Below are 24,206 nucleotides of genomic sequence, written 5' to 3' on the forward strand. Positions count from 1 at the left end.
TAAAAGTCATCAAAATTCAAATCAGTATGATGATCACCTTTAGCTACAGATTATTGATGAGATATACTTCTCTCCTTTTTGTAGGGAGGTGGTAAACTTGGTAGGGAATGAAGAATACAGGGAGACATGGTCAATATGTTTATTTTGCTTACCTGTATTCTTTTTTATAATGAAGCATTGTATTTGGGGGAATGATATTAGGAAATAGAAGCAATATTTTTAAAGTATCAATAAAGCTTTTTTTTTTAAAGATTCAACTAACATTAGTAGTTAATTATTTTAGTATTATAAGATTTAGAATTAGAAGGAATCTTAGCAATCATCAACCCAATTCAAATAAAATTTACAATTATTAAATCTTTGCTATTTTGAGATTTAAAAAATTAGTCTCACAATTTAATGTAAGCAGTACTTATCTTCTTGATTTACAATTTTCATCCTCATTCTTGGTTCAATTTTTTTTAAAAAGTGGTAAAATTAGAAAAGTTTGTTTTTGTTGCTTCCTGGGCCTCAGTTCCTTCAGATGTGAAATATAGAGGAAATAATATCTGTATTGTCTATTTCATAGGCTTAATATAGAGATTGCAATTTCCAAAGTTTAAACTGTTAGAGAAACATGAGTTTTTGCTATAATTATGTATTTGAATCAATTGAATCTAATGAGAAGCAGACAGAATCTGACAAGATTTTTCAAGGAGCCATTTCCAACATATACTTAACCAGCAATTTTTGCATCTGAGTAAATGGGAGGATTTTGGGAAGGACTCCCTGGCGGTATAATTGCAAGGGCAGAGGAAATATGTTGTGGGACAAGGCAACCAAGACTAGGGAAAGGAGGGAAAAAATATTTCAGAACAGTGCTCACAATACTTTTATTGCTCCATGGCAAAGCACTGCTCTTCTCTAGTTGTGGATTTGATCCTAATTAATTTAGAGACTCAGAAAAATAAATAAAAGGATAGAAAAGAATTCAATTGAGTATTTGGAACTTTAGATCAAACAACAATAAATTATTGTAATAACTGAGGGTCAATTGAATAATGAGACACAGTTACTAAGTTACTTTAATCAGAACAGATATCCTGCCCTCTCCTTTGTTATGTCTCAAACAGAACAAAATACAAAGTATAAATTAAATATATGTAAAATATATTTTGAAATTAAAAAAAAAAAAAAGATAAATGTGGCTCTCTTCTACCCTAACAAAGTAAAATGGAAAAAAGATATAATTTAACTGCCCTCAAAGGGGCCATACAGATTTAGAGTTAGGCCAAACCCTAATTTTTTGAGGAAACTGAGGCCCAGAGAGGTTAAGTGATTTGCCAAGGTCACAGCTGATAAGCAGCAAAGTTATGTGTGTTGATATTTTTAATTGAAAACTCTTGTTTGATTTGATTATATTAAACAATGTGCTTCAATTGAGGCCTCCCTTTGTGAGCCAGGTCTGGTCCCAAAGAGTATGTTACTAGAACAATTGCAGATTGGAAAGATGGATCCCACCTTCCCCTCAGCAGACAAATTTGGGGCTTGCATTATCTCTTCAAAGCAGTTATAACCCAATTACTATGTAGGCAACCAGAGTAGGTACCACAAGAAAAACATCTCTCTAATCTTCACATTACCTGACAGCTGTGACAAATGCCCCTGTCTATAATCAAGGAGACTTCCCCTCTTTTCTCCCCTAATTTCCTCTTCATTTTGGGTGGGACAAAATGAGTCTCAAAGACTGAGCAGATCCAGATGAATTACAATATCATTATATCACTTTTCTTCCAACAACAATGTCTTTCCTGTACTTTATTATTTTTTGGAAGTTTCCACCATTCTTCCAATCACCAAGACACATAACTCTGGGGTAATCTTTGTCTCTTCATTGTTCTTTACCTCATATATCTAATCAAATCTTATCATTTTTATCCCACATCTCCTATCACATTTTTCTACTTTTCTACTCACACAGCTACCATCTCAGTGCTGGCCCTCTTCTTATGCAGCCAGGAACATTGCAACAGCCTCCGAATTATTCTCCTACCTAATATCTCTTCCCTCTTCAATTAATCCTCATTTGGATTTAGCCAAAAAGCTGAGAAGTGATTCTCCAATACATCCTGCTTTCCTTTCCTCCCTTTACCAAAGGGATAAAATCTGTTCATATTCCTCCTCTACTTATGACTTCAGGGAATTCCCATGGAGTGTAGGAAAATGTTATAATTTTATAATGAAATATTGGTATAATGTAATCATTATTATAGTAATCACAAATTTATTTCCTCTTTATCTCATTTAAAAATAAACTTAAATATAAATTTTATAATCTATATAATTAGTGGTTTGGATTTTGTTAGTATAGGGAGCTCTCAGGGAGATACTTAAATTACTACAGACATTGGCATCTTCTGTGCAGCTGATAGTCTTAGGCAGTTGTCTATTAAAATTAAGGGTTAAGTGATTTGTTCAGGGGTATACAATTAGTATGTAGGACTTGAACCCAGGTTTTCCTGACTTGCAGGCCAGTTCTCCACACATATAACATGCTTCCTCTTAGTACATAATTTATAAATAAATATTATTTATGAGATCAAGTCCAATTTTTTAGATCAAAAATGGAGAACAATCAGAAAATTTTGAAGACTACTGATCTAGGGAATTGGCCCAATTATCCATTTCACTTTAACTAAATAGATATGGCCTAAATTGAAATATGAATTTTTTCCCTCTATATCAGATTGACTATTTAACTTCTCAAGATCAGATTTTAAAATCCAAACAAATTGAAAACCTTTGTAAATTGTTTTTACAAAAAAAAAGTACCCTAATTTTTTCTCTGGGGACTTCATAATTTACATAAACAACACCCATTCTTCTTTCATTATTTTTACCCTGTCTTTGGTCCAAAGGCAATATGGTACAATTGGTGAAATTTCTCTCGATTTTTTCTTTTCTCTGTCCTTTTCTCTCTTTGGTAGGGTTTACTTCCAACTCAGGTGTCTCATCTTTCTCCTGCCTTTCAATTTCAGGAGAAAAATTTATCAACTCATTCTTTCTGAACTAAATTTCCTGGATAAATCTGAAGATGCTTATGCCCTCTTTTAGGTGTTTAATTTAAAAAGAAATCAAGTTCTCAAGTCAAAAGAATGAATTGCTAATGGTAGAATTTTAATTATCAACTAATTAGGAGGATGTATTGTCTGGAAGAAGGGGTCATTTTCCTTGAAATACTTCTTGAAATCATTGTGTAAGTGTTTCACCTATAGTAAAGGCAACCTGCTTTTTTATTTTATTTTTTTTTCCTTGGCAAAACCATAGGAAAAAAATGTTGGATCTTAAAGATACCTTAGAAATTCTCTACTTCTACTTCTTACTTCTCCATTGTAAAGGAGGAAGAAGCAATAGTTTTAAGGCTGAAGAACAGTATTTTGGTGTATTTCTGTACAGAGGCAATAAACTCCGAAAAAAAATTCTAGATCAAGTAGGTAATTTCTTTTTAATTGGAGATCAAAAAGAGTCATCTTACATGTGCAAATTTTCCCTGTAATTGGATGTGGTCAGGGTATAGACTATTCTGGTTAATAAAAAATGTGTTTCACTTTCATTAGAATCATAGTATCTGGGCACTTAATTGACAGAAGAGGAAACTAAGACTTTTAAGTTTAGCTTGTCAAACAGATACAATAGTTGTAAATTGTAGCAGAGTTGGGATTTAATTCCAGTCCTTTGATTCAAAATCTAGTGCTTTTTTTACTACTCAAAGATTCAATGTAATTGCAATCAACAAACATTAATTATATGCAAAGTATTCTGTTAATAAAGAACAGCCATTCTTACCATATAAATCATAAGATGAGAAATCCAAAAACACAAACAGTATTCTTACAGTAACAGGATTTATAATAACAATAATCACTATTATTATAGAGATTCAGATAGTATTGCAGTATTTGGCATTGTCTCTAGGTCCTCAATATCTGGATTAATTATCACAAGTTGGAAAGACATAGAAATATCAATTAATGGAAATTTGGGAGGTGAGGATTAGTGGGAGTATTTGAATTCCATGAACAAAGCTTTTATTGTCTTGAGCTCAGGGTCACCTTGAGTTTGAGGTCTTTGTGTCCCTCAAATTATTGGTGCCTCTCAATCCAAATCTCTTTGTATTCAATTTGAATAAATTTATGCTTAATATTTTCTATAGATTTATATATGTATACATTGTTTTCTCTAGAAGGATTCAAGTTCCTTGAAAGCAGCATCTTCTGTTTTTATTCTCCAGCATTTATTATGGTGGCTGGCAGAGTAGGTGCTTAATGTTGATTTGGTGAAAAAATGAAGTTCACCTTCAAATTTCTTTATCACTGACCTCAGTTAACTACAGAAAATTTATACCATCCAAGAATTATCTCAACTGGATGTTTGTAAACTTCATAAGAACAAGTGCTGCTTTTCTTTTGTCTATATAGATCCCTTGCTTAAAGAATGCTTAGTACAGGGAATTTTTGTTTGCTTGTTTATTTTTTCTTTTTCCCATTATGAATCTGTTTAAATGTAGGGAACTCCTGGTGTGTCTGCCTCTACCAATGAAGATCAGTAACTATTTCTGATTTTTAGTCTTAAGGGGCTGCCTCGACCCCTGAGAAGTTATGATTTACGCAGGGGTCTTAACCATTGTTTTATGTTTCAGACAGGACTTGAATCCAGGTCTTTCTACTCTCTATTACTTTTATATATCTATTTAACCCCCTTCCTGTTTTGGCCCAGGTGCTTGATAAATGCTGGTTGAATTGAATCAGATTAAATCTAGTTTAACTTTAACTAAAGAGAATGATTCATGGTTGATGAATTAAACATTAAAGTATACTAAGGTATCTGAGGACAACTAGGTGGCGCAGTGGATTGAGCATTGGGCCTGTAGTCAGGAAAACCTGAGACCAAATTCAGCCTCAGACACTTATTAGCTGTGTGACCCTGGGCAAGTCTCTGTTTCCTTCACTTTCCTCATCTGTAAAAGGAAATAGCAATAATCTCCATTTTTTTTTTTTTTGTCAAGAAAACATCAAATGGAGTTATGAAGAATCAGACAATTGAAAAGATTGAACAGCACCAATCTTAAAGTATAGACAGGATTTAAAATATACCTAAGCAGAACTGAGGCAAAGTCTAGGATTATGCTTGTATTTTCTATAGGAACTTGAAAAGTCCTTGCTGTGGCAACTTTATTTTTCATTCTGCATGAAATTATCTGCTCCAATACCCATATCCTTATAAATAATTTGTGACAATAACAATAGCTAGTGTTTATATAATATTATAAAGTTGGTAAAGCACTTCATAAATTTTATTTCACTTGATCCTCACAACAACACTGCTGGTAGGTGCTATCATTATCCTCATTTTGCAGATGAGGAAACTGAGGCACTGATTAAGTGGAAAGGAATGGAATGGTTAAGTGACTTGCCCAATGTCATATGGCTTAGGAGTGTCTCTGGCTAGATTTGAACTCAGGTCCTCCTGACTTCAAACCCAGTGCTCTCTCCACTGCACCACCTGTCTCCCAATAACATCAATAAAATAAACAAATTACTGTTAAACCAAAGGGTCCTTTTTATACCATAATCATACAGCATTTAAAATTAATCAGTTCCCCACCCCCACCCTCAAATGACAAAGGCTGTAACTCCCCGCAGCAAGAGAAGGGGTTAGTGGATCTGAATGTACAGTCTGGTTCTGACCCCTTAATGCCAACACTGTTAGCCGCTGCAGAGCTGAATGACGCACCAGACCCATCCAGCAAATACGCTTTTGTCCAGTGTGGCCGAACGTACCTAGCACATCCTGACGTCCCATTCATTTAAGGGGATGTTCCATGGGAAACTGCTGCCAGAGCACATGCACGTTCCAGCAGCAGTGGAGGCAGCTAAACAAGAGGCTGGGGCAGCTGGACTCAGTATTGGGATTGGACTCGAAGGACCCATGCAAAAAAAACAAACAAACAAAAAAACAAAAACGAAAGATGACTAGTGCAATGGACTCAAGGCAACAAACATTCCCATTTTTAACCACCTTCCTCAGTCCAAAGGGTATTACCTAAAGGGGACTGCTTTGCATCCAATAGGACTTTTCCTCATTGTAGAGTATGCCATCATATGGCATATGCAATTGCTAAGTGTGTTTTGCATTTCATATGATCATAGTATGTTAGAGCTGGAAAGACCTTTAGAACATAGAACGTGAGAAGCAGCAAGGTATTGTGGAAAGAATTCTAGTCTTGCATTCAGATGATCTGAATTTAAACCCTAGTTTTGAAATTTCCCAGCCAATTGTCTTAAGATTCAGTTTCTACATCTATAAAATAGAGATAAAAATATTTATACTTCCTACTTTTACAAGGCTACTGTTAAAAAAACACTTTGTAAATTTTAAATTTTTATAAAAGTTAGGGCACAGAAGTGCCACTATTATAGAACATAGAAGATTGGAGATGGAAGAGACCTTAAGAGGTCACTTAATTTAGCCACCTTATTTTAAGGAAGTGAAACCTGAACAATTCCACATGCAAAGGAAAATTTCTCAGATTTAAATTTGTCAGACATTTAAGCAGCGAGGCTAAAAACAAAAATGAAAAATCACTCCCTGTTTGATTGAGTTACTGAAACTTTTGGATATTTGATATCATTTACCTTGGGTGAAATTAAAACAACAGCAACAATATTTGTGGATACACTTGAAATTGATCTCTTTCTCATTGGTCTGAGCCAAGATACCTATCAATCCATAAAACTTTAGTGAGATTCTGAAACCACCATTTGAAGAAATGCCTTGGCGATCCATACTTACTTCTTTTCTGGATTCACGTCTGATACCTAATAAAGCTTCAATAAATATTCTCTTTCTCTCCCTTTTTCTCAGTCTTCCTCCTCCTTTTGTTTCTTCCTTCCCAACCCAAGTGCCCCAACTATGAATTCTATGAGCACCCATATCTATTTGGCTTATTAGGAAGAATTGCCAATGGATATAAAACCTATAAGGCCCTCTTTCCTCACCAAATATTAACTGTACTCTGGGAAAAACAAACAAAAAAAGCTAAACAAATCAAAATATTCCTTGCTCCAATCCTTTCAAGGCAAAGAGAATGGAAAGTTAGTTAGGTATTCAGACATAACAGAATTTTTCTAGCACTTCAAGTCAACAAACATTTATTATGTAAGGTCCTATGAAAGAAATCCCATTATAGCTATATTAGGAACTGGAAAGATACAAATTTAGACAGAACAATCCTTGCTTCCAAAGAAATGTGTACATTTAATATAGGTTTTGTTCTAGAATAGTAGTGTAAGGAGATAGAATATGATTGTTTTTGCTGATAGGAACACATAATTACAAAGATAGAAATACAAAATGAAGGAACTGCAGTGGAAATCACCAGCTCTACTGAATATCATTGCCCTTTTTTCATCTTGTACTGAGTTGATTTCAATGGCAAAAAGATACATTCAGAAGGACTGAAAAGAACCCTGTTACCCTAGCTCCATAAAGTTTTTCTGTAATTTTTTTAATGGAATCCTTTGGGATGATTTTTAGAGATCCAGATTAATAAACAAATTGATGATGGGAGTTAGAAGAATTTTTCTAATCCCTTTTAACACAGGAACTGTGTGGATTCTAAATCTAGAAAGAGGACAAGAAATTCAAAATACAAGAGTTAAAAATACCAATGGGCTTTTCTAGTTAGCTGGTATTGTACTGTATTATATTGTATTGTACTGGTAGCTTAGTTTTCAATCATAAAAGAAGTAAATCTTGCTCCTTATATTAAGGTAACAACATTTATTAAGCACCAACTATGTTCCAAGTACTATGCTAAGTACCTAAGCAAAAGATTTGGTAGATTCCTCTCAATTTGAGGGCAAAGATGACAGAGTTCCCCTAAATTAGTGTATGATAGCAGAGAGTAAACAATAGTAATAGCAGAGATGTAAATAGAGAACAGAAGTGGAGAGAGCAACTCAATTGATACATTTGGCTTAAAGCAGAGATGGCCATCAGAGAGCAGGATAGCAGAAAACACAGAATAGCAAAGGATCCTAATTCAGTGTAGGAAGAACCTTATCCAATGATATCACCAGAGAAAATAGCAACAGGCCAGTATTGAGTATGTGAATTCCTATACCCATTTCTATTTTCCCTTGTATCTTCTTTCATGTTTTCCTTAGTGCTACATGTTCCCTATTTATCTCTCTCTGTATTCTTTTTCTGAATCTCATCTCTGCTAATTACTACTACCATTATTGCTTATCTCATGGCCCTTTCTTGTGTCCCTTTCCCCAATGATGGTCTGGTAACATTTGTAAGAGTGTGCTCTGTGCATATGGGGAATTATTTTTTCTTGTGATTTAGCTTGCTATATCATTCAATCAAATATCTTTTCCTTTGAACTAATAATGTGTCTTCTTTGGGCTAGCAAAATAAATATAAAATCATTTAAGATTTGGGGTACACAAATATCCTTTGGACCTGGGAGTATTCAGGAAAACCTATGCAAAATTAATGATTCAGTGGAATCAAGGAAATGCATGGACATTTCAAAACAGTTACATGTAGTGGCTCACAGTTTTCTCCCTAGCCTGCATTGGAAGCTTAGGGTTTAAAAATCTGTCAGCCAGAGGTTACCTTTGAGAAAGTCAGCTATCATAATTTGTTCTAAGTTTAAGGAAGCCAGTAAGAATTCTGGATCAAGAATAGCTTGATTTTCTGTAGCTTTTTTTTTTTCTTGGTCTGGACCTGTGGTTACACTGTTGTGTGAAACTTTCAGTTTCCTTTAGCAATGACTGAGAGATACTTGGGCTAAGTGACACTTAAGTTTGTGTTAAAAGCAGGACTTGAACATAGATCTTCTTAAGTTTAAGACTGACCCCTGAGGTGCTATGCCATACTGCCTCTTATCCTGTAATTTATTCAACTCAAAAACAGAGCAAAATGTGTAATCAAACCATATTAAAATCAAATAGAGTTAGCACATTTTTTGTTTGTTTTTGCTTTCAATGTTTTCACTGATTAGTTGAACACCTTATCAAAACCTCTTCAAAAATTCTTAACCTGGTATCCACAATCTTTATATACATACACATATATATACATGTGTGTGTGTATATATATATTTGATTACTCCCCCCAATTCAATGTAATCGATTCCTTCCTGATCCTTTACGTATTAAATACCTTCAAAAGAGGGGGCATAGGCTTAATAAATGCTTATTGACTGGGTCTATGATACAGAAGTGATTAAGAATCTTTGTTTTAGCTAATATATTTGGAAAAGCATTTTTAATAGTACAAAGAGAAAGTGACAATTTTTTTCTTGTCCCTTTCCTAGATTACATCCTTCCTAATTATGGTCTCCTTTGTAGTTCCTTATGTTCTTTGCTACTTTTCTTTCAGCTTTTCCTATTCTGAAATCTTGACACTTTTTGATGTCATCTTTTGCTACCAATTTCAAAGTTTTTGATTTTCATTTCATTCTCATCTCCTATAATTCCCTCTTCCAATACCTTTACCTAGTTCCAATTTTCTTCCTTTTTTATACCTTCCAGAATTCATACACACACACACATACATCTTCCCACAATACCTTTTATCTGCTGTGTAAACTTTCTTGATCTTTTTCCCATCATTTTAATGGATTTTAAAGTTGGAATGGCCTTTAATATCCATATTATTTAACTTCTTAATTTAACAGATAAGGAAACAGATACTCAGATAAGTCAAGTTACTTATAGAATATAGAGTTAATCCCTGGAGAAGTCAAATCTCCCAATGCTTAGTCCAGTTTTCATTTCATCACACCATGCTGACTTCTCCATCTCTTCTTTTTCTCAATAATTCCTAATTCTCCTTTTTATGGCACTGTCTTAGTCAATGGTACATTTAACAAAATAGTTTACTTACTAGGTTTTTGTATATTGATGACAAATTTCAACATAAGAAACTAAGGCTTCTTTTAAATGATATTTTTAGGTCACTTATAATATTGGAAAGAGGCCAAAATAAAATGAAGAAAAGTAGATAAATTATTTTAGTATCCACAGTTTAAGAAACATTCTTGCAGATTTTATCAAAATTGTTTGCTGGATTTCATTGATCTAAAAGAATTACAAGAATATGAAGTGAACAACAATAATATAGATAAGTCCCTCTTGAATAAAATGACTCACATTTTAAAAAGTCATAAATCAGTCTTCTATTTCTTTACTCTCTTGGTCTCTTCCTTCAGCAACTCAAGAATATTTGTTTTTGAAGCATATTTTTCAATGAAGCACAAATGAGATTTAAACATAATGCTTCTTTTGCCATTTCCATCCTTTATGCCTGACAGTAACTTGTGAATAAGTTGATTCACATCAGTGAAATTTTTTGTTAAGATTATCTTCCCCCCCCCACTCAAGATATTTTAGTGATTCAAAATCAGAGATTAAAAAAAGTTTTGCATATAAAATTCAGAAATTCAAATGACCTTGGCTAATTATTAGAAGTAAAGACTAACATTCTGATAACTAAGAAACTTGGAAAATAGTAAGAACTATTAGTCTACTTTAGCTAGGAAGTTAAGACAATCAAAAGAAAAGTGAATCACATACTGGAGAAACCATATAGATTTCTTTTCTGTAATGAAAGAAAAAAAGTATCTGATTTAGAAAAGAGACTAAAATGGTAGGCAATCAACCAGATGCTATATGCATAAAAAAAGGGAGAATGGAAGGATAAAAGAAGGCAGGAAGCATACTTGAAAACTTCTAGTGATGGCTTATTCTTTATTCTTAAGACAATCCAATAAACTTTTGAACAACTTTAATTATTAAGAAGTTTTTCTTTACATAGAGTTAAAAGCTGTCTCTCTACAATTTGGATTCATTTACTGTTAGTTCTGCCCTCTGGAGCTAAGCAACACAAGTCTAATCATTCCTCTGCATGGCCAATTTTTAAATATTTATAGACAGCGATCTCATGCCATCTAACTTTTCCCTTCTTCAAGTATGAGTGTCTACAAGTTCTCTCTTCATACCTTGGCTTAGAGACAATGTATCTTAAGGCAGTGAAGTATGGAATTCACCAGAGAACTGGCTGATTTGTATCTGGGCTATGACTGCTAAGAGAAAACTAGTGAGGTCACTTTCTAATTTTTTCAGCCACAATCCAAAATATAAGCTTAGAATGTTTAATGGTATGCTTGAGTCATCATTGAGCATCTGTTAGAGGAATATGAAATATGAGGAATCTGGGATGTTTAGTGTAATAAGCAATCTTTGGAAAATAGGTTGAATCAGGGGAAAAGAAGGAAATACCATCTATATGGAATAGAATCAAGTAAATTTTGCTTATACAATTAGCAGTCATTATTTTCCCCTGATACATAGCAGTTATTTATCACAACCTATTATACATTTCAAATTGAACATCCCACAGACACTTTAAACTCAATATATCCAAAATAGAACTCATTATCTTCCCTTCCTTGAAAGCTCTGTCCTATATAAATTTCCCTTTTTCTGTAGAGGGCTCAATCTAGATATCATCTTCAACTGCACAGTCTCAAACCCTATGTCCAAGCTATCAAAAAGTTACAATTCTGTCTCTGCAACTTCACTCATATACTTTCCCTTCTTTCTTTTAACAAATTCAACAACTGCACAGGCCTTCATCATCTCATTCTGACTTCTTCAGTAGTCTATTAGCTGGTTTTTCTGCCCCATGCATTCCCCATTGCAATTCATCCTCTGTTCAGCCAGAAAATTGATCTTTCAATGCAGGGCTGATCAGGGCTCAGGGATCTTAGTTCCCTCTCATTCAATAAATTTCAATTCTTCCCTATTAATTCTAAGATAAAATATAAAATTTCTGATTGGCATTTAGCTTTTAAATTCCTCCATAATTGTGACTACTGTTAACTTTGTAGTCTTTTACCTCAGTTCCCTCTAAATATTCTGTGACTCAATGACATTGGTTTCTTTTCTATTCTTATAAAACACTGTATCTCCTGATTCTGCATTTTCACTCTTTGTCCTATGTGCCTGTAATTCTCTAACTCATTTTATCCAACTTCTGGCTTCCTTGTGTTCTGCCTCAGTTTCCCTGGTGGCAACTCCTTTTCTTGTCTATTCGGACTGAGATAATTAGGGCTTTGGAGCTCTGGCCACTGGCATTCCAAAGAATCCTAAAACTCCAGATGGCTTATCTCAAATGTTGGGTATTTTCTGCCTCAGACTTAGTGTCTTCTAGCTTCTTCCCAATTAATGAAAATTTGTGATCCTTCCTTACCCCCAACCTGTCAAAACTGAATTTATGGTCATTTTCTACAACTTAGACTCAACCAGTGCTCTATCCCCCCTTGCCTTTGTTTCCTCAATTGCTAGAGTCCTATAAGAGTCTCTGAAATTCTTTGCTCATTGTTGATTGCTTTGAGACAAGAGTCACATCCACCTGGCTGGCAATCAGACATGAATCCTGTTTGGCTGCCAGTCAAACTCTTCCTCTAATAAAATATTTAAAACACTCTCTAATCTCTATCTTGCCTCAGTTTCTCCAGCATTACATTTGGAATCTCAACTAAAGTTGCACTTTCTATTAAAAGCTTTTCCCAATCTTATTTTGTGCTAGTATCTTCCTTCCCCCTTTTGATTATCTACAGTTTCCTTTCAAATAACTTGCATATGGGGCACTTAGATGGTACAATGAGAAAGAGCACTGGTCTTGGAGTTAGGAGGACTTGAATTCAAATGTGGCCTTGGATACTTACTTTGTCACCATGGGTATGTCACTTAACTCTCTTTAGCTTCCTTATCTGTAAAACAAGATGGAGGAAATGGCAAAGCACTTACATAATTTTTGCCATGAAAATCCTAAATGGGACCCACTAGACTCAGATATGACTGACTAAACAACAATTTTGCGTGAATTATTTACATAATACATTGTCTCTCCCATTAGGCTTTGAAATACTTGAGAGCAAAGTCAGTTTTTTGCCTTTCTTTTGATCTTATAGTGCTTGAAACATAGTGCTTAATACATAATTGATTATCATAAGAAAACACATAGTAGAAAGAGCATTGTTTTTTATTTTGATTGGGCTCCAAAATTCCCTAGTTATATGCCACTGGACAAATACTATTTAAGTTTTTTGAGGCTCACTTTCCTCTTTTATAAACTGATGATAAGAATTTTTGAACTATTAAATTTATAGGCCTTCTAGGAATGTGATTTGTAAGCTTTGAATTCAATTCAGTTTAACTCAGTAAATATTTATTATGTATCTACTATATTCAAAGTATTGTGTCAGTGAACACCTTGAGGAGTTTTCTTTGTATCAGAAGCAAAACTATAGTACATGTTTATTTTAGTAATACAACAAAGAATGTAGAAAGTGATAGGAAGTAATTATGTGAAAAATAGAATACTAAAGGTGAATACAAGGTGAAGGGAGCAGGCTGTAGGGGTATGTGTGTGTGTGTGTGTGTGTGTGTGTGTATGTGTGTGTGTGTGTGTCTAGGAGGTAGTCTAAGCCTCCAAATTCTTTTGGGACACTAGTGACACAAGTCCAGAACCCTAATATTTGGGAGGTTCACCCTGAACTCAAACAATAGCAAGATAGAAAGTTCTTTTGGGGGAGGTGACATCTGAGTGCTTTAAGATAAACTAGAGCTTCTATAAGAGGAAAATGGAGGAGGAGTTCATTTTAGCTTGGGTGGAGGGGTGAGAGGAGGCAAACTTATGTAGAGGAACAGAGATAAGAGGAAGCAGCTTGCAGGCCAGTTTGGTGAAGAGAGTATTTATAGGAGACATTAAATAAAAATGGAAAGGTAAGATTTAATGGGAAACAATTAATTGAGAAAATCTTTGCAACGAGTTTCTCTGATAAAGGTTTCATTTCCAAGAAATTTAAGGAATAGATTAAAACGAATAAGACTAAGAATCATTCCTTTTTTTTTTTTTCATAAATGTTCTAAGGATATGAACAGGGAATTCTCAAGGGAAGAAACCCAAGCTATTTTGTAGCCATATGAAAAATATTCCAAATCACTATTAATTTTATTGTTCAGTCGTTTTTCTATCACATCTGCCTTTTGTGACTCCATTGGGATTTTCTTTTAAAGATACTGGAGTGATTTGCCATTTCCTTTTCTAGCTCATTTTAAGATATTAAAACTGAGGCAAACAGGGTTAAGTGACTAGCCTAGGTTCACACAACGTTAAGTATCTGAGGCCATATTTGAACTCATGAACATGAGTCTTCCTGGTCCCTAGCTCTGTGCTCTATCCATTATGTGATCTACCTACCCCTAACATTTAAGAACTATTTGCTAACTTTGAGGAGAACTGTTTCAGTGTAGTTTTGGGATTGGAAGACAGGAAACAAGGGAAGAAATGTTCATAGGAAATGAGGAGATAGAACCAATGAAGTCAAACTAAAATAAAGAGAGATTCCTGCTGGGAGCATATTGACTTCAAAAACCACTTGTTGATATTATTGATGTTGTATTATATTGTCTGAGTTTTGTTTTGTTTTGTTTTTTTTTTTTTTTGAGGCAATTGAGTTAAAGTAACGTGCCTAGAATCACACAGGTAATAACTCAGTTCTTCCTGACTTCAGGGCTGGTACTCTATCAACTGTGCCATACAGCTGTCATGTTTTAAAAAAGTAAACATTTCTCAACTACATTTTAATGTTGTTCTAGACATATTCAGAAGTTTTATAACCCCATGGGGCTAGCCTTGACTTTGAAATCTCTGGTGTAACTGATCACTTTTTGTGGTCACTGGTTGTGAAAGGGAGAAAAGATATAGGATGATGGCTTGAAGACACAGGGTTAAGTTAAGGTTTCATAAGGATGTGAAGGCCTGGGAAACATTGTGTGTTAGGAGGGAAAGTAGTGGATAAAGAAAATTTGCAGACAATAGAATGAATAGAAAAAATTTTGGATCTTAGAGTTGATATATCAAGGATATGTTTATCATTGTGTAGGCCTGAAGTGAAGATAGAATTCATGGTAGGTTAGAAGGCTGATTACTTAGATGGGTAAGGCAATACATGGTGCATCAGTATACATAGTGAAGTCCCTAATTGTAAAGGCAAAGGTTCAGGTTACAAAGATAGAGGAGGATGGGGAAAGAGGAAAGGAAGACTATGAATGAAATACTGAACACTTGGAGAAATAAAAGAAAATCTTATGATCCGGTCACTAATAGATGACTGCAGTATGGAGTTGGATCGGGTTACAAAGAGTGGTTTTCAAAAAAATAGAGGTTGCTAAAATGATATACAAAGGTATTATTTGTGGGTCACCACAACCAACCAATCTTAAGACTAGATGTAAAAAAATTGAGGAAATCCTCTAACATGTAGGATAAATCCTTTACAGAGATATATGGTAGGAAAAATGAGAGAATGTATTAGTGTCTTACAGTCTGCCATTATGGAAGGTATACCCATATTAATTAGATCATCATTCGAGTCCTGAAGAATTATCTGCACGTAGAGGTTCATTCTACATTTGTTTCACTAGTAATAATCATTTAATGTAGAACACAAGAGTCAGGGCTCTTGGACAAGATACTAGATTTTAGGGCAATGGTTTGGAGAAGAAGGGCAATAAGGATAAATGAAAATATTGGAAAAAACATTTACTAAGAGATACCTATTATGATTTGTCCCTTAAAATATGTGTGTGAAGAGAGTAAGAAGGGAAAGGAAGATATGTCAAGGGAGGATACTAAAAGACAAATCATCTCCTTCATCATTTTATCCAAGGTTGCTCCAGCTGTAGCTACTACTAGAATTCAGACAATGTATAAGCTCCTGTGATCTGCTTCATAGGATAGAGAAGATATTAAGTCATTGAATAAAAGGGGTTGAGTCCAAGTTATGGAGGAGGAAAAGAAAGGGAGAGAAAAACAGTTAATAATATTTAACTATAACATCACATATTTTGTAGTCCTAATCTGTGCTCTTTTCAAGACGCTTTATAAAATGACCAATGAGAAATTTAAAATAATAGCTCATTTGATTCTGTAGTATACTCCAGAAAAACCATGCACTTGATTATTTATAATACTTTCGATATATTTCTGAGACCTCTTTCATTCTTTTATCCTTATTCTTCCTTGTTTTGAATGCCTTTTTTCTCTTCATCTATTAAAAATCAATGTACTCCTTAAGGCCCAGCTCAAATTTCACCTTACTTAAACATCCCAGAGGGTGGTTTTCTCCATCTTAAAGCCATCAAGATGCTTCATTTGTTACTGTTCATTTATAGCCTTACATTTTTCTTATGCATGTGCAAAGGTTTGATTTTCCCAAGTAGACTATCAGAAGAATTGTTAGAAAGACAGAAGCTGGACTATCCACTTTTTAATATTTCCACACTATCCAGCACATTATAATCAATGTATGTGTGTGTATATATATACATATATATATACATGTATATATATATATATGTATTGATTATAGATAAGCTAATGCAATTATACACAAATATTCAAGTTAATGTAAATTTATCATCATTGTACTAATTATGCTCTATTACAAAGTACATTTAAAGATGTAGTAAATAAAAGCCCAACTTAGAGGAATTGCTATCTCTAGCTCTCTATTTACAATTTCCTGTGTTCTAGTAAAATTAAAATATTAAAAATTTATATCTTAATGTACTTTTAAGGGGAAGTTGGATATAATTATTATTTTTAAAGGAAACAATTTTGAAACAGCAAGAGGGATGTCTCAAGGGTCTGACCAGATATAGATTTCTACTAAGTAATACCAAAAACACATATGCTTAATTGAGGAATGTACTTGTCAATACAGAAGATACACATACATACATATATACATGCATGTATAGTATATATATGTTCACTCACACATATAATACAAACACATAAGGCATATCTATGTATATATATATATACATATGTGTATGTATATATATATATATATATATACATATATATCACATAGGTATGGACACATACATACATATCCATTCTAAAATGTAATGTTATATACACATAGGAAGAATAAGAATAGATGTCTTGAAAAAAAGAGAGTGAGAATATGAAAATAAAAAATTAAAACCTTCCTAGTTGGAAAATGTTTTGGTAGTTGAGAGCCTAGAGCTATTAATTTATTTCATTTAATCATTTTTTTCCTGTTCTCATTTTATTAGCATATGCTTAGAGTAAGTCTCTTTGAGCCTCGTTCCTTGCCTTACAGAAGAGAGAGCAGGTGCCATAAATCTCTGGAGGGATAGTCTCTATCTAAAGATTTCTGCAGGAAAGGAGAATGTATTTACCCTGTGGCTCTAAGACTGAAAACGAATTGGAGAGAGAGGGAGCATGAGAGCTGGTATGGGACTAGGAGGGAGAGGTACAAAACAAGGGAATATGTTGCTATGGTAATTTAGCTGTAGTATTCCCCAGCTTCCTTTGGATGCCCTAGTGGAAGAGGATTTTTTAGTGCACTGGTAAAAAAAATTCTTTCCGTTAGTTCTTTTAATAGCTGTTAAATGAATCTTTGGGAGGGGCAAGGTGTGACTTTAGATTTGCTAAAGTTGAAAAAGAATAAAGAGACATGGAAGTGGACAACATTCTGATCCCTTGCTCTTGTTTGGCCCATTTAGACTAAGTACAACTTTAAAATAGGAGAATGAAAATTATAAATAGAAGACAGGAAAATTACACAGTACTGTATGATGACCTGGGTTCAAGTATCTGATCTGATGTACACATTAGCATTTGGTGCTTGAATAAATCACTTTGCCTTTTATAACCCCGAGTTTGCTAAATAAAGGAATTGGACCAGAGCAGTCTTCTTAATCTTTTTTGTGCTATGTTCCTCTTTGATCTTCTGGTCAAACCTAAGAACTCCTTCTCAGAATAAGGTTTTAAAAATACATAAAATAAAACACATGGGATTACAAAGGAAACCTATAATACTGAGAATATAAGAAAATAAGTTCATAGTCCTTAGGTTAAAAACCCTAGGCATGGATGATCATAAGATTAGAGATTTATACTGGAAAGGACTTTAGAAGTCTTCTAGTCCAAGATCCTTATTCTTCGAAAATGGGAAAACTAAGGCCCAGAGAGATTAAATGACTTGATTTCAATCCAAAAGGTTTTAGGTAATGAGATGTAATTTTAATCAGGTTTCTTGACACCAAGTTCAACACTTTTTTAAAGATTCCTTATGATTCTACTCCAATATCTCCTCATAATGTGAAGGTGAGCTGGGGTTCTTCAAAGTTACAGTACTAGAATACAAATTATGAGAGATCTTACAATAACAATAATAATAGCTAACATTTATATACTAATTTAAAGTTTGCAAAACACTATGTACATATTATTGCTTTTGATTTCCTGAACAACCCTATGTTACAGGTGTTATTATTATCACTTTACAGATCAAAAAACTGAAGCTGAGAAAAGGGGCTTTGCCCAGAGTCCCAGAATATCTGACAAGTTCTAGCACTTTTTGTACCATATTACCTATCTGCCAGAACAAAACCGAAAAATCTGAATATGAGTGACAATGGGCAGTATCTGGTGTCTATGGACTAAAGTATTTCTGAGGAGACATTACAAGAAAGTTACAGAAATGATAATTGCCTATTGGGACTAATGGATACACCTTGATCCCACCAAGGAAAATGACAAGTTACAGGTATAAAAATCTAAGATGTGAATTATCCCTTGTTGAGTAAAGTTTTAAGTTATGAAATTATTATGCTCTTCCTTCCTGAAAGCCACTGTATATTTTTATAGATGATTTCTCTCTCAGAGACAAATCACTAAGTATATTGTTTTATGGCTTTAATTCACATGCTTTCTACTTTGTGCATTTATTCTTAAATATCATGCAGAACATTTTCTAAGGAAAGGGCCAGGAGTCAGGAGGCTTGGGATCTAGTGCTTGTTCTTTTATTAATTAGCTGTGGGCCAAAGCATATAACCTCTCAGATTTCTCATTTATATGACAGTATTAATGTAACAGTCTATCTCTGAACCTTGTGGTGTGATGCCTTTCCTATTTGGTAGTCAGTCCATCAGTCAACTGGCGTTTAATAAACATCTTCCATGTCCCACTATACTAAGTGCTGAGGTAGGGCCTCTCAGAGCTTGCACTCTATTTACCAGTAGTGCCTTTGAAAATCTTGTGTTTCCCAAGATTCCTGTGGAAGCTTATTCCCCCAAGCTAATTACCTGATTTGTTGATTAAGGACTTCCCCAGATGGCCTGCACTCTCCTTCTTCCTGTATTCTGTCCTCTGCTAGAGTCATTCAGTGGTGAGGTAGATACATTAAGTTTTTTGACAGTTCTTCAGTGAATAGGGAAAGAGGTAAGAAATCAGAATAGGAACAAAACTAACTCACAAGTTTTTAAACAATGAAACTCCCTGCTTGTTTACACCAATCAGTGTTCCTCTCTTCAAAATGGATATTTAAAACTCAAATTTCAGTAAAATTCCATTCATATGCTTTCAGTACATTCAACTTATTGTCATGTCTAAGTGGAAGTCATTGTAATAATAACTTGGAAGACCCCAAAACAGTTTTCTAAGCTCTGAGGTAAGTGTTTTATCCAGAAATGGTGGAGGAAAAAAATGCAGTGGTCCAGCAATGAGGAGACCTCAGCTTCTGTTCTTGATTTAGCTTTGAGATATCTAAGCATTCCAGGATGTAATAAATGCTTGTTGCAATTTAATGGGGGAGCAAGAACATCTGACCTAATAAAAATTCAAAAGTTATATACTCAAAAGGTCAGGAGAAATCAAGAAAGGGTTCCAGAACAGTGGATATATTCCCTTTGGCAAACTTCTGCAAGCAACAAGCATAAACTAGGTGACTCAGTAGTTGTAGCACTAACAATGGAATCAGAAAGACCTAACAATCTTATCTTGATACTTACTAATTGTGTGACTGTAGGCAAGTCACTTTAACTTCCTTCTATCTCAGTTTTCCAATGTCTAAAATATGATTGGAGTTTAGCCTCTAAAATCCTTTCAGCTTTAAATTTAGAATCCTTTGATCCCAAAAGCTGCAAAAGATGGGCAGAAATGAGTAGGCTGTGAAGTATGAAACTGGAGTGAACTTCTGACTCTAAAGAGAGCTCAGATCTGTTCAGAGTTCTAAATAATATACCAAATGACATTTATACAAACTCTAAGCTCCTTGAGGACAAGAATCGTCTCTGGTAGTTTTTTTTTTTCTTTTGTTTTTTGTATCTCCAATACCTATGTCTTATTCAGAGGAAACATTTAATCAGTGTCTGTTGGATTGAAATAATGCTCCCTAAGGGAGAGAGTACAACTGTTATTTCCATTCTATATAGTACTGAACAGCAGTTATCAGAGCTAAAGTTCAATGCAGCTTCTTTCCTGTCCAGAAGGTTAGTATTTCTTCTCCATATGGATACTGACTCTTTACCTACCTTACAGGATTTTGGGAGAAATTAAGCACTAAAAGGAGGCAATGCTAACTCAGTCATATAGAGCTGCTGCACTGAGGATATCAAATTACTAGTAAAAATATAAAACATCAAAGAAGAGAAAGGTATTATTTTCATAACAGATAATTATGTGGAAGACTGTCATAGATTTCAGATTGCATTAGCTCTAGTATCTGGTAGGGAAGTGAAGAGAATAGTGATATAGTCAACATAAAGCCTCTCCCCTCCCCCAAGAACTCTAAAAAAATTTTTTTTTGTTAAAATGGGTTTAATGACCTTTCGGTCATGGATGAAGTAAAGGTTTAAAGGTCAGTATTTGGTCTTTGCATGCTTCATGGAGGAAGTGAAGGGCAGAATGGTATAGACAAGGGTTCTGGACATGATAGAATCCCTGGGTTGCAATTGAAGCTCTGGTACTTACCAGCTATATGACCCTTGAGTAAGTCCTTCCTACCTACCCTCTAGGTTTAAATTTCTTTAATTTTAGAATGGAGATAACCTTTATGCTACTTTCCTCACAGGATCCTTGGGAGAAACATGCTTTTGAAAACTCAACGCTCTATAGAAATGAAGTTATTATTTTGTTAAATAACTAAAAATTCCTCTATTCACATTACATACTAATCTAAAGAGTTATAATATGGAAGAAAAGCAAAAGAGTTACCAACAGAAGCCAAATTAGGTCTATTTTTTGATTCTTGAAAATAAAGGTCTAATACTACCTAAGAGAGGTATTATGGTATAATAGACAGAGAGCTGGCCAGTGCCTTTGACACACTAATAATGAGACTTTGGGAAATTCACTCACTCTCTTTGGACTTTAATTCTGTCATATGACAAGATCATCTATCTAACATTTCTTTGACCAAATTAATCCCTAATAGTATTATCCTTTTTCTTTACTATGGAACTTCTAGAAAAAGTAGTCTCAACTTCCTGACCTCCCTTTTTAAATACATATTTACTCTTCAACTCCTTTTCTCCCATTCTATTGAAGCAATTTTTGACAAGGTCATTACTGGTGTTATCAACAAATCCAATAGTCGTTTTTAAAAAAATCATCCTATTTGACTTCTTTGTAGCATGCAATAGTGTATCTACTCCTTAAGTGCTAAAAGCCTTTTAAGTTTTCTTCTCTAACCATACTTTCTGTTTCCTTGGCTGGTACCTTTAAATCTTTCTTCTCACCAAATAGATGACCCTCAAGAAAATTGTTCTTGGTTCTCTTCTCTATACTCTACCATCTTGGCAATTTAATCTAGCCCCATGGTTTCAAGTATCATTTTAAAAATATTTTTAAAAAGATGGCTCCCAAATCTCCATCCACAACTTCACTCTACATCTTTAACATAATTCCTTATTACCTATTAGTTTATGGGGAAATATCTGATGTTTTATTTGACATCTCAAACCTACTATATCCAGAATTGTATTCATCTCCTATTTACTCAAAATTGAATCTCTAAAAATCTCATTAATTTCTCTATTTTTTGTTGATAGCACTAAGATTCTCTGCATTCATCTAGGCTTAGTTATACTTAGCACTCTTTAGTTGTTCTTCTGACTCTCACCTTCTCTTTCTTACCCTCTACATCTAATCAGTTGCCAAGTCTGATTAATTCTATCTCAACATTACTTTGAAAGTTCATGAACTATTTTTCACTTTTTCTATCAACTCAAATTCAGGCTTTTGTTAACTCTTACAGAGACTACAGTGAAAAACCTCTCAAATGACCTTTATCTCCCCAAGCCACCTTCAGGCAGTTACTTAATTAACAAATCCAATTCATAGCTTTTAGGACAAATCTTTACTGGCTTCTTATCATTTATTGAATCAACTATATCTTTCTTCTAATGTTATTTAAAGATCTTATAACCTGGATTCACCTATTGTCCCATTTTTTACTAATATAACTTCTCTTGATATACTTTGCATTTTAAGCTGAAAATGTCACAGTCGTCCTTATGTTTTTTTCTCTCTTTATATACTTTTACTTAAACTAAGTCCTTATGTTTAAAATGAACCCTTACTAATTCCTTCCAATCTTTATTTGAAAGATCTCCCTTTCTTCGAGAACTATCTTTCTTGAAATACTTCCTAATTATTCCAGATGAAAACCAGTCGCTCTTCAAATTTCTCATAACCCTTTCCATTGCTGTCTCTTTTAAACTTATGAAATTCCAACTTAAAGCAGTTGTTTATGTATATAATTTTACATACCCTGACATGAGATTATAAGGTCCTTGAATGCTGGCATTATATGATTTTTCATTTTTATATCCCTAATGCCTAGCACAGGGCTGTACATAGAGAAGATACTTAATAAAATAATGTTCCACTGAGTTCTGTGTTGAATAATTCTACCAGCAATGCTGAGATTAAAAAATGCCCCAGCTTTAGCAATGTCAATTAACCTAATCTAGGACTAGAAACCATGTATATAGTGAAAACTGAATTTAGAGCCAGAAAAAAGAAAATGTACAAATCTCAGCTTGTTAGTTATTACTTGGGTAAACTTGGTTAAGACAATCTCTTTGCATCTCCTTTTCATCATTTGTAAATGAAGGGAAGTTGAACAAAATCTTTTTAAGGTACCTTTTACTTCAAAATACTAATAAAGTCTGTCACTCTAAAGATAAAACTTGGTTAAGTTTCACATTTTTTGTCTTAATATAAGAATCTGGCATAAAATTTAGAACTGGAAGGGACATTTGAGATCATCTAGTCTAATTCCTTTATTTTACATATCAAGAAACTGAGGTATTTATCCTTAAAATCACACAAGTATCAGAGCCAGAACTGGAATTTAGGTTTGGGTTTTTTTTTTTTTTTTAATAGTAATGGTTTTTGCTTAGACCATACATTCTTGTAAATGGTTGATTCAATAATTTGTTCCTTTTTTGTTATTTCCCTCCAATCCATTACCATTCTCACATGCCATCTTCTTACCAAGAATTCTTCCTGCAAAAAGGAGGGTGAAGTTTCACTATATTTTATACATTTTACTTTTTACATATAAGCAGTCAACTCCTAGCTCTCAGGAGCATTGTAAAACTAATTGTATTCACAAATTTTATTACATTCAAACTCTATTAAGTGAAGAAAATAGAATGTTTTTTTAAAAGCATTTTGTGGGATGTAAATTCTTTGGCAATATTTGGCTATGTTTTGACAGCACAAGTTTTAAAGCTGGTTAAAACATTTAAAAATTTACTTATTTTAATTTTAAAATTTTATGTTTTTTACTAATTTACTAAAATTTAAAAGTTTTAAAGTTTATGAAATTTCAATGGATATTTCATATGTATATATATATGTATGTGTGTGTGTGTGTGTGTGTGTGTGTGTATATATATTTGTAATATTGTAGATACAAGTTTTCCCCCAATAAACATTGCTCATTTTATAAAGACAATTATATCTTTTCTTTATTTGGCAGAATGTACAACAAATATTTACTTGTTAATTTCAAAGAGAATTATCCAACTTTACTACTATTATTATTAATATTTATTTATTAAACTGTGCTTCTATCATGATGAGAAAGTTAAAGTGTAGTAACTCTTTCTTCTATAGGCAGCAAGGTAGTGCAGTTGCTAGAGTATTGGGTCTGGAATCAGGAAGATGTAAATTCGACTTTGTCCTCAGATATTAGCTGTGTGACCCTGGAAGTCACTTAACCTATCTTTGGCTTAGTTTCCTTAATTGTAAT

General features: G+C 33.8%; 1 protein-coding gene across 31 annotated transcripts in view; it reads right to left on the reverse strand.

The window, feature by feature from the left end:
- Positions 1–24,206, reverse strand: part of MYT1L (myelin transcription factor 1 like) — a 693,632-nt gene that overhangs the window by 97,925 nt on the left and 571,501 nt on the right. Inside the window, exon 22 of one of the 31 annotated variants that reach the window (XR_012486139.1) lies at positions 5,820–5,955. The exons of 29 other annotated variants lie outside the window; for them this stretch is intronic. Coding sequence is in view for 1 of the 2 variants with exons in the window: in XM_074288040.1 (XP_074144141.1) it covers positions 19,261–19,363 (103 nt within the window). In the remaining variant the exon portion in view is untranslated. Of the gene's footprint in view, positions 1–5,819; positions 5,956–17,043; positions 19,364–24,206 lie in introns of those variants that run through there. One more of the 31 variants, XM_074288040.1, reaches the window with a different exon arrangement.

Source organism: Sminthopsis crassicaudata, chromosome 2 (genome assembly GCF_048593235.1).
Source record: "Sminthopsis crassicaudata isolate SCR6 chromosome 2, ASM4859323v1, whole genome shotgun sequence".
Classification (NCBI taxonomy): Eukaryota; Metazoa; Chordata; class Mammalia; order Dasyuromorphia; family Dasyuridae; genus Sminthopsis; species Sminthopsis crassicaudata.